Raw genomic sequence first — 11370 nt, forward strand, 5'->3', positions numbered from 1 at the left:
GAAAAACAATATAATCCTGGGGGTACTGAAATAATTAATTTCCTAATCAAGTACACCTCGCTTTTTTTTTAATTTGCAAACAGCACTCCGGTCTGATTCCCCGTTTCAGCCACGCCAAGGATGGAACCTTTGGGGCAGCAGAGCCGGAGGGGACCGAGGCAGGGTGAGTCCCCCCTGTCACCCCGGGGGCTGCGGGCACGGCAGGAGCCCAGCGAGGGCTGGGCGATGGTTTTGGGGGATTTGCCGTGCTCTGCATCCAGCCCGGGAGGGAAGAGCGGGCTCCCGCCGGGGTTTGTGCCGGGCTCTCTCCCGCTCTCGCTGCGCCCTTGTTTGCTTTAAATCACTTCGAATGCGGAGGCTGTCAGACAAGACAATTAACATGGGGAAGGGGGAAAGTATTACCATCCATTATTTGCCATAACATGAATTTAAGCCAGGAAGTCAAATGATAAAATATGTGGTGAAAAGTGTTGGTGGTGGGAGTGCCTAAATGAGTAATAGCCCTGGGCTTCTGAGCCCTGAACTTAACGCGCTAAGTAAATCCCCGAGGTCAAAAAGTATGAAAATTGTTGCAGCTTGGGGAGATATATTTTAACTTTGGAAAAGGTCCGCGTGGATCCGCTGCCGGGCTCGGGCAGGCAGATGCCGAGCAGCCGCAGCTCCGGGAGCTGGACCGACGGTCGGGGGATGGGTGCTCGTTTTGGGGGAAAAAAATAGAATGAAATATTGAAATGGAATCAGGCGAGGAGGTTGTGGGGCGGGATGAGCGGGAGCGCTTTGTGCCGCCGGCAGCGGCTCGGGCCGGTCCCGGCCATGGGAGAGCGGCTGCGCCCCCGGGATCCGATCCGGGCCGGGCCGGGCCGTGCCGGGCCGGGCTCCCGCTCCGCTCCGCCGCGCTCCAACTCTTCCCCTTTAAAACTCCTCCTTTGGCTGGCGCTGACCATGCGGCTGGATTTATGGAGAGAGATGTTTTAGCAGAATCCCCCCGAGTCCCCCATCAGCCCTAAATCCCCAGCCCGCGCTCCCCGGGAGCCCTCCTGACACAGAGCATGCCAAAACAGCTTCGTTTTGCCTATGCATTAGCAATCTATTTTACCTTTTTGACATCTCTCACACATAAAACCGTAAGAGAGAAATAAAATATCTGTCTCTGGGCGAAAATAAAGCTTTGCCTCCCTCCTGATCTATAGGATATAAAATAAAGCCATGGCTTTGATAGCGGCTTTTCCTTAGACCGGAGTTGCTTTTGCACACACGGAGACAATGAAGATGGATGAGCCGGGAGCGGTGCATCCTCCGGGGGTTCGCTTCACCCTCTTTTTTTATAGCCCCCCCTCGCCCCCTCTACCTCTCCACTTTTCTTTCTTTTCTCTTTTATTCGCCTTTTATCTGTCCTTTACCGAGCGAGGATCCCGCTCGGCTGTCCCACAGCCGCGCTCCCGGCCGGGCTCGGGGCCGCCCCCGGGCCCTTCCCGGACACCCCCGGGCCCTTCCCGGACACTTTCCCGTCAGTCAGAGGCAGAGCCGCGCTCCTCGGATTTGTAATTATTTATTAACCGTATTTTCCCATAAACAATGCATGAGCTCGGAGTGTAAGCGACAACATTTAGCGACGTGGGCAGAAACCCGGGAGGGCTAATCACGGGCGTGGGGAGCAGGAAAATAAATAAGGAAAAGGAAAATAAAGAGAAAAGAAATAAAAGAAAAGGGAAAGGCGAGCGGAGCCGGGGGGCGACGCTGTGGTGTTTGCCCTCAGCATCGACCCGAGTGTGCCAGGATAAACTGGGACCTTCTAATACATCATTTAAAGATCTTTTTCTTTCTTTCTTTTTTTTTTTTTTTTTTTTTTTTTTTTTGTTTGCCCTCAGCATCGACCCGAGTGTGCCAGGATAAACTGGGACCTTCTAATACATAATTTAAAGATCTTTTTCTTTCTTTTTTTTTTTTTTCCCAAGCTCTTTTAAAACAAACCTGGGGATGGATCCTGTCCAGCCATGGGGTTTATTGCGCGGGGATGTTCTAAACGCTTAATTACATCTCAACTTCAATATTTGGCCAGAGCATTAACCGCATCTATATTTAATCAGGCGGAGGCGCTCGTCCTGCGGGGGAAGGTGCGGGGGCCGGGGAGAGGTGGGACCCCCACCCTCCCTGCGGGCTGTGCCCCCCAGAGAGAGCCAGACCCCGCCGGGGGAGCCCCGGGAGCCGGGACGGGAGCTCGGGCACCGGCCCCGAGCCCGCGCCGTCCTGGAGAAAGGTTTAAAAGGAGGGGAAAAAGAAAATGAAATTTCAAATGAATGGGAAAAGAGGGAAAACTTGGCGCTGTCGGGGTGGATGTGGTGGAAAGCGGCTCCAAGCGTGGGCAGGAAGGGTTTGCCCGGCTGGGGATGCGCGGATGCTCCGCAAGGAACCGCGGTGCGGGCTCGGGGTTTGTGCAGCCCCGGCATCCCGAAAAGGAGACAGAAATCCCATCGCTGAGCGCAGCGGCTGCGAAAGGGGAGGATAAATAGGGTGAGGTGTGACTAAAAAGATGGGAACGACACTCATAAAATGTAAATTTAAAAGCGCCTGAAAGGAACTTGGTTTTTTTCTTCAGTATTAGATTTAACATGAATTTGAGTTTGGGTTTGTTTGGCATTTGTTTTGGTTTTGGTTTGGTTTTTTTTTTTTTTTCTCTTATTTTCCCTCTCTTTTTATTTGGGTCTCTTTCACTAGTCACTATTTTACTTACACTCTCTATTCTTTAAAATTTTAAATTTTTTCTTCCTTTTTAATTTCTATCCTTTTTAAAACAAAATTCCCTTTTTAAAATATCTGCTGATTTCCCCTCTTTCTTTCTTTCTGTTCTTTTTTACTCTCTTAATGTCGCTCCTTCCAGCCCTGGAGCTCTGGAACCTTCCGGTCGCTGGGGCTGGGGCCTGGACCCGGGAGCGCACCGGGGCGAATTACAAAATAGAGTGAAAACCAAAAAATCGCCCCGAACGCAGCAGCCGGCGCTGCGAGGGGCGGCACACGGGGGTGCTGCCCGGGGGTGCCCGGGGCTCGATTTTCGGGTCTGCTGGAGACAAGCGCGGGCGATTTGGCCTCTCAAGCGCCTGCTCTGGGTGGGATCCCCGCTGTCCCCGTCCTGTCCCCAGCGGGGCTGGGGGGTTCGGGCGGGGAGGGGCCGGGCACGGCTGAGCCCCGGCAGCGCGGGGACAGCCAGATGCTTTCGCTAACGCCTGGGAAAGGAGAAAAAAACACAACAAATCGCTGTGAAAAACTGGTGTTTGATGGGCGCGAGGTGCTCGGCGCCTTCCCCTCGTTCAGCCCCTCGGACACACGGCAGCGGGCCCGGAGCGCTGCCCGCAGCTGCCGCCTCCCAGAGAAGCGCCGTGTGCGGGGCGAGCCCGGCCCCACCGGGCCCGAGCGAACCGGCAGCGCCCCGACGGGCCGAGGATGGCAGCGCGGGGCTTTCAAACACGGCGGGAGCTGCGAGGCGGTGTCCCGGCCCCGGACTGCCCCGGACCCGCCTCTCCCCGCCCGGGCGGGCTCTGCATCCCCGCCGGTGCCGGCTGCCCCCCGCGCGGAGCGGGTTTGCTGCTTTCCCTTTTGTTTCTGGGTTCCAATTTATGCCTTCCCCGCTTTTTACATTTTTTTTTTCGTGAAAGAGAGCGGGGGCGGCGTGTCCAGGCGGGGGATGCTGCGGGCTCCGGGGCGGGCCTGGGTCATCCCCGCGCCAGCCGCGGCTCTCGGGGCTGTGAGTGGCCCCGGCACGCCCGGTCCCGTCCATCCGCCCGTCCCCTCCCCGCTCCGGCCGGGCTCAGCCCGCTGGGACGGGGACAGGGGCGCTGACACCTCCCCGGAGCGGCGGCTCCCGACGGGCAGCAAAGCGCGAAGGAAAGAGAAACCTCGTCCCTCCGCACCGCCCCGGTACCGACCGGCCCCTGGAAGGTAAAAGCGAGTTAATTTTTATTTACCAAAAAAGTAAAAAATAAAGAAGGTACACGGCGGTGCCGGTGCTCCTCGGCCCCGGACGTGCGCTGCCCGCGCCGGTAACGGAACCGCGGCGAAGTTACGGCGCCTCCGCCGCGCCCTCGGCGCTCCGGTGGCCCCGGGCCCGCCGCCCCCTCCCCACCGGGGCGGCCCCGCCGGAGCGTCCCGGGCCGCGGTGCCGGCCCCGCCGCACGGCTCCTCCCGGGAACCGCGGCCCGCCTCGGGCTTCCCTTCCTTCTCCCCGCGCCCTCGGGGGAGCCGGGCCGGAGCGGGGTCTCGCTTGTCGCCGGTGCCCAGCCAGGCGCTGCTCCGGCCACCGGCTCGCTGTGACGGATCCGTGACCCCGCGGGGGTGCCAGACCGCGCCGAGCGCGCCGTGCCCGCGTCCGTGCTCCCTCACACCTACCGCGGCGTCGCGCTCGGGGGCCGGTCGGTGTGTCTGTCGGTGTGCCGGTGTGTATGTCGGTGTGTCAGTCGGTCGGTCGGTGCCTCCGCCCGGCCGGGCCTGCGCTCCGCCAACGCCGGGCCATGCCACGCCGGGGACACGGGCGGCCGCCGCGGGTAGCGATGCGCGGGGGTAGGACGGACTGACGGACAGACTGACGGACGGAGCCGGCGCGACGTCGAGGGAGAGAGAACGAGAAGAGAGAGAGAGGAGAGGAGCGGCGGAGCGTGTCCCCGGCCCCGCGTGTCCCCGTCCCCGCGCCAGGACGCGCAGGGCGATGTCGCCGCGGCAGCAGCCACAGCCCGTCTGACCGCCACCGCCTCTCCATGTCCCGGCTCGTTATTTATTATTATTATTATTGTTGTTGTTGTTGTTATATTTTTTCTTCCTTTGATTTCTCATTGGGAAAAGCACTTTGACTCCTGACTGCTCTACCTCAGACCTTAGAAAAACTCATCACGCTCGCTTTTTTGGCGGTTTTATTTTTAATTTTTTTAATTTTTATTTTTCTGAGGGCCGATCTTTATAGCCGTTACTGTTTTATTGTTACTATTATTATTACTATTATTATTATTATTATCCGTGTGGTTGGCGGCGGCCGGGATCCTGCGGCTGTGTCGAAGCGCTGGGCAGTGAGGGGCTCTCCTGTGTACCCCTTCTAGGACACTCGAACGAAGATTTTTTTCTTCTGCCTCCCTTTCTTTTTATCCTTCTTCACTTCTCCAAGGCTTTTAAAAGATACATACACAAAATCAAGAAAAAAAAAAGAAAAAACAAACAAAACAAAAACCAAACCTTCGCCGGTGTTGTCGTCTTTCTAAAAAAAAAAGAATTGTTGTTTTTATTTATTTTTTTCCTTGATACCTGGGAAACCGCTGCCCCCCTCAGAACTAACCAAAGACAATGGTTCACTGTGCAGGCTGCAAAAGGCCGATCTTGGACCGGTTTTTGTTGAATGTACTGGACAGGGCTTGGCATGTGAAGTGTGTTCAGTGCTGTGAATGTAAATGCAATTTGACAGAGAAATGCTTTTCGCGAGAAGGCAAGCTTTACTGCAAAAACGACTTCTTTCGGTGAGTACCGCGCCTGCCCCCGCCGCTCCTCTCCGTTCGTTTTCCACCTCCATTTTTTCCCTTTATTTTTGTTGTTTCCCCCGCTGTCAGCGGGACCCGCGATTGCCTCTTCCCTCCCCGCGACACGCGAACATCTCAAACCGCGGCTGCTCTCCCGGTGCTCCCGGGGCGGGGGTCGGGCCCGGGCTCGTTGATGTCGCCGCTCTCCGCGTCCCCGGCCGAGCTCGAGTTGCCCAAAGTTCCCTCCAAACTATCGACCGGGGGAGCGCGGGCACCGTCCGGGCCCGGGGCAGCGGAGCGGGGCTGACCCCGCCGGACCCGCGGCCGTGAGCCCGGCGATGTTCCCGGCCGTGAGCCCGCCGCTGTTCCCGGTGCCGCCGGCGGGGAAGGCGCGCTGCGGGCGCTCGGCGGGCCCAGCGCATCCCGGGCACCGGAGCCAGGCCGGCCCGAGGGCAGCGACCCTTCGCCGGTGGATGGATGCAGGGATGGATGGATGCAGGGATGGATGGATGCAGGGATGGATGGATGGATGGAGAGGGAAGCGGTGACCGACCCTCGCTCGCTGCCGCTCTCCCCGCGCGTCCCGGCATCAATCCCGGGCTCGGAGCGGCCGCCGGTGCCGCTGCCCCGCCGGGCCCCGCCGCCGCACACCGGCCACAGGGCAAGGACCGGCTCGGGGCCGGGAGGCCGCGGAGCCCCCGCCGCACGCCGGCACAGCGCCCAGCCCGAGCCCCGCTGCCGCTTCTCCCTGGGCACGGGGACGGGCACTGCTCCGAGCCCCACCGCTCCTCCCGAGAACGGGCTCGGCCTGCTCCGCTCCCGGTTCCCAGAGCCCGCGGGGCACGGGAGGCCTCTGGCCCCGGTGCGGGGCCGGCCCCGCCGTCCCCCGGCTCTCCGCGCCCGCCTTGCCCGCACCGGCGTCTCCTCCGGCCGGGGCCGGTACCGGCGCACGGAACGGGTGGAATTCCTGCGGGCTGCTTGTCAGAGCCCCGCGACGCCGCTGTCGGGCGCGGGGACACCCGGGCAGCGCAGCAGCCGCGGCGTTCGGCGGGCCCCAGCACGGTCCCGCTGCCCGGGTTTGATTTTTATTTTTAAACGCTGTGACATCGGGGGCACAGCGCGCTGTGCAGGGATGCTGTCGGTGCCTCAGCCCCGCCGGCCGCGGCCGAGCAGGGCGCGCGGAGGCCGCGGCGCGGGCCGCGCTCGGCGGGCGCTGCTGAGCGCTGCCCGGCCTCTCCCCGCAGGTGTTTCGGGACCAAGTGCGCGGGCTGTGCCCAGGGCATCTCCCCCAGCGACCTGGTCCGCAGGGCGCGGAGCAAAGTGTTCCACTTGAACTGTTTTACGTGTATGATGTGTAACAAGCAACTCTCCACCGGCGAGGAGCTCTACATCATAGACGAGAACAAGTTTGTCTGCAAAGAAGATTACCTAAATAACAGCAATACTGCCAAAGAAAACAGCCTGCATTCAGGTGAGGGGGTGAGGGCGGGGATGCGCTCAGCACCGGCTGCTCCTCGGGAAGAGACGCTCCTCTCCTTCCTCCTTCTGTTCTTTCTCCTGTCATTTCCTTTCTGCTCTCCCTCCTATCTCTGCTCTCCTCTCCCTTGTCTTCTTCCTCCTCTCTCTTCTCCCTTCTCTCTCCTATCCCTCTTTTTCCCTCTCCTTCTTGTCTCACTTCTTTTTTTTCTCCTTCCCTTTTTCGTCTCCCTCCTTTCTCCTCTCCCCCGCTCCCACCGCGGCCCGAACCTCGCGGTCGGAATTCCCCCCGGCTGAGCGTGACCCGGGTTTGTTCTCCGCAGCCACCACCGGCAGTGACCCCAGCCTGTCCCCCGACTCTCAAGACCCCTCCCAGGACGACGCCAAGGACTCGGAAAGCGCCAACGTGTCTGACAAGGAGACGGGGAGCAACGAAAACGACGACCAGAACCTGGGGGCCAAGCGGCGGGGACCCCGCACCACCATCAAAGCCAAACAGCTAGAGACTCTGAAAGCCGCCTTCGCGGCCACCCCAAAACCCACCCGGCACATCAGGGAGCAGCTGGCACAGGAGACCGGCCTCAACATGCGGGTCATCCAGGTACCGCCGCCCCGGGCACCGGGCACGGCTCCGGGGGATGCGGGGGCGAGGAGGGGCCGGTGCCCGGCACCCTCCGCGCTGCGGGGACCGGGGAAGCCCCGCCGGCCTTTGAAATCGTTATTGCCGGGGCTTCCCGGGGCTTCCCGGTTCCCCAGCCCCGGCCGGTCGGCGGGGACAGAGCCGCGGGTTTGTTCGCCAAAAGTCCTCAAGAAGCTGCAAACAGTATCGAAATTAATAACCAGAAATGTGAGGGGTTAATGGGTAAATAAGAATGACAACGCGCTGGAATTATTAAAAGGTTTATAAACCCGCAGCGCTGGGGTAATGGGGGGTTAAAGGACCATTAAAGATGAGGTTAGATTGGAGAGGCTCAGTGTGAGGGTAATTAGCAGTAATCTTGTCAGGGTAATAAGAATTAACTCAATCATTCTTGACCCGCAGTCGGTGGGGAGCGGGGCCGCCGTCACGCGTGGGTTCGGCCGCGCTCGGAGCGCGAGAAAAACCGGGAAAAGGGAAAAGCGCAGCCCCGGGATGGGGATGGAGAGGGGATGGAGGGGAAGGGGGAGCGCGGCCGCTCTCGGGCTCCCGTGACCGGCGCCTCTCCCGCCGCCCCGCCAGGTGTGGTTCCAGAACCGGCGCTCCAAGGAGCGGCGGATGAAGCAGCTGAGCGCGCTGGGCGCCCGGCGACACGCGTTCTTCCGCAGCCCGCGCAGGATGCGGCCGCTCGTGGACCGGCTGGAGCCCGGCGAGCTCATCCCCAACGGGCCCTTCTCCTTCTACGGAGGTGGGTACCGCTGCCCCTCTCTCTCCGTGCCGGCTCCGGGCGGCTCTGGCCCCGGGGCCGTTCCGCCCGGCTCCCGCCGCCCATCGCGGCGCTCCCGCAGCCGGCGGGATCCCGGCGTTCTCCCGCTGTTCCCCGGTGTTTTCGGGAGCGCCGCTTTGTGTCGGGGTCCCCGCTGCTCGGCGGGAGGGGGTCCCGGGGCTGCCGGAGCCCGGTCACGCGTTCCCCTCGGGCTCGTGGGTGACACCCCGAGCGCGCCCGCGCCGTCCCCGCTCGGGTACCGGCCCGCCCGTCACCGTCCCTCTGTCTCTCTTTGTCCAGATTATCAGAGCGAGTATTACGGCCCTGGAAGCAATTACGATTTCTTCCCGCAAGGACCGCCTTCGTCTCAAGCGCAGACCCCCGTGGATCTCCCGTTCGTGCCCTCCTCGGGGCCGTCAGGGACCCCGCTGGGGGCCATGGACCACCCCCTGCCCGGACACCACCCCTCGAGTGAGGCTCAGCGCTTCACCGACATCATGTCGCACCCCCCGGGGGACTCGCCCAGCCCCGAACCCAACCTGCCCGGGTCCTTGCACTCCATGTCCGCAGAAGTTTTTGGCCCCAGCCCCCCATTTTCGTCGATATCCGTCAACGGTGGTGCTAACTACGGCAATCACTTGTCCCACCCTCCAGAGATGAACGAAGCAGCTGTCTGGTAGCTTTAAACAAACTGGGTCTAAGTAAGTGATGATCATCTAGTCTGCTTATTGTTATGGTGTACAGAAATGAATTCATATAACATCTCTCCCGCCCTAAGACAATTTTACCTTGGGAACGAACTGAATGCGATCGCTCCAAGGCAAGCTTTGCTCTAGACCAGGACAATCTCCATGTTATGGTTGTATCAAACAAGCAAGGGGACTTTTTTGTACCATTGACAAAGAAACTGGGGAAGCTGTACAGTAAAAGTGCTGCCATTCCGTAGGATGGCTAAGTTTGATTACCCTGTTGGATGTCATCCTAAGAGCCACAATCCTTAGAAACTTCTCGTTTAAAAAAAAAAAAAAATTAAAAAATAATTGAATGAAGGAGAGGTCAAAGAAAAGGGGAAAAAAAGCTTCAAGAACTCTCTATAGCGTTCCTGGTTAAGGATGGTTCTGGCATTATGAATCTGTTTGTTCATTTTTGTCTCTCAGAAAGTTCGACAACAAGAAACTCTTTTTAGCTTCAGCCATTTCAGCCTGCTGACGATCAGGTGGGACAACTTTTCCTTTTTCCTTTCTTTTTTTCTTTTCCGTTTTCTTTCAGTTGGTTTGGTTTGGTTTGGTTTGGTTTCTTTCCATCCCGAGCAAATACTAAATGTTAAGCCCTCAGCACCAACTCTGCTACCTTCACAAAGCTACACGTACAAAACCTCCTCATCATAGCAAAGGTCACCACCCAGACCTCTAACGAAAATGACTTGAAAAAACAAACAAACAAACAAAAAGTATTCTACCTTCACAGAGAGAGAAAAGCTAAACAAAAAGACTCTATTGAACTAAAAACAGTCAACTGTTTACGTCTAATGTTAAATTCAGGAGCTCAATGTTTTACTAATAAATCCTGTTTTAGAAAAACCTCTTGTTCAAAAGCAAAAGATTTTGAGCAGCCAACCAAAATAGTTCATTTTCTTTTCTGTAGATGTTCTAACAGATTGCAGGGCTTGTGGTTCACTGTGCTAGTTTGTAAAAGGTGTTGTTTACAGAAGGCAAAGAAAAAAAATCCACAAAACCCAGACAGTTGCCAAATAAAGTAAATATATAGCACAAATACTGTAAGGTGCTTTGCACCAGCAACCCGAGAAGGTGTTTAAAAAGTGTTACAAGGTTAAAAAGAAAAAAAAAAACAAACAAACATCTTTGCTAATTTTTAGTCCTGTTGAACATTCATGGAATTGTTAATATGACTTATATAGACCCACACAGGTTTTATTTTTGTGTCTTTAAAATAAAAGTCCAAAATATTTAAATTTTATGGTCAAATATGCAGTCAACAGCTGCTACTTTTTTCTTTATATATTAAATTTCTCATATGTCTTTTATTGTTCTAATGAACCTAAGCTTGTGTGACCTCCAGTGCATATTAGACCATTCACTGTATGAAAGAAAACATGTTGGATAAAATTTGTGCGTTTTTAATAAAATTAGAAAATCTGATGTTTAGATAACTTGTGTTTCATTTGATGTTTGAAGCAGTTTTTAGAAATTGATTCTCTTGAGTAAAATAGCCCTGAGAAGGAAGGATCCACTCTGCCAATCCTGGCAGCTCTTTGCCTCTGGTGGAAGTCTGAGCCCTGGTGTCGATGCAGACAGCGGCCAGAGGCAGCTCCAGCCTTTCTTTCCATCTTTGTTGAAGTCCAAATACCCTGTTCCACAGCATTTTAAATTTTAAAATTCCGAAAAAATCAAATTATTCAATATCTTCAGTTATTCGTGCTCTATGCCAAGAGAGAACATTCGAAATGCTGTTTTTATGCATAAACAAAACGTGTTGTAAATGTGAAATGCTTGCAAAGATACGGTTTGCAATTGATCCAGTTTTAGTTAATTCTTTGGAGATAATTTTACTTTTTTTCCTCCAAATTGGACGGTTTGGACACAGCATAACCTCAGTGTCCTGAAAGTAATTTGAATCCTTTTTCCTTGGAGCTGAGGCAGAGTCAGTGCTCGGGCGGCGTTTGGTCGTTCTGAAGTTCTCTCAAGGGCAGTGGGGGAGAATATTTGGCTTTGCCCTCGATGCAGCCTCATTCTCTTGGAGAAAAACGAAACAAAAAAAAAATCCCGGAGCCTTGCGAAATGCCAGATTCCACGTTTTAATTATCAACCGTGGCAGAATGATGAATATTCAGTTGTCCAGAAGCAAAAGTGCCGCTGATTCCGAGAGGAGCCGGAGCTGAGCTGGGCACAAAGAGTCAGGTTCGGTTCTGCTGCGGGTGTTGCACCCGCTGGGATAATGGCAGGGATGAGCTGGGATCGCTTCTCCTCCTTCTCCTCTCA

At 56.4% G+C, this 11370-nt stretch overlaps 1 protein-coding gene across 1 annotated transcript; it reads left to right on the forward strand.

Annotated features, from left to right (window-relative positions):
* Positions 1–4468: 4468 nt before the first annotated feature.
* LHX1 (LIM homeobox 1) lies at positions 4469–9384 on the forward strand. The gene is made up of 5 exons (XM_039720983.1): positions 4469–5492; positions 6737–6963; positions 7292–7569; positions 8188–8353; positions 8672–9384. Exons 1-5 carry the CDS (start codon positions 5323–5325, stop codon positions 9049–9051), a joined length of 1221 nt encoding a protein of 406 aa, XP_039576917.1. The 5' UTR covers positions 4469–5322; the 3' UTR covers positions 9052–9384.
* Positions 9385–11370: the final 1986 nt, after the last annotated feature.

Source organism: Passer montanus, unplaced genomic scaffold, assembly GCF_014805655.1.
Source record: "Passer montanus isolate IOZ18808 unplaced genomic scaffold, ASM1480565v1 scaffold44, whole genome shotgun sequence".
Taxonomy (NCBI): Eukaryota; Metazoa; Chordata; class Aves; order Passeriformes; family Passeridae; genus Passer; species Passer montanus.

Coding starts and splice junctions, on each gene's coding strand:
- LHX1 (XM_039720983.1), top strand. CDS start 5,323: ATGGTTCACTGTGCAGGCTGCAAAAGGCCGATCTTGGACCGGTTTTTG. Junction 6,964..7,291: donor AGAAAACAGCCTGCATTCAG/GTGAGGGGGTGA, acceptor TGTTCTCCGCAG/CCACCACCGGCAGTGACCCC. Junction 7,570..8,187: donor TCAACATGCGGGTCATCCAG/GTACCGCCGCCC, acceptor CCGCCCCGCCAG/GTGTGGTTCCAGAACCGGCG.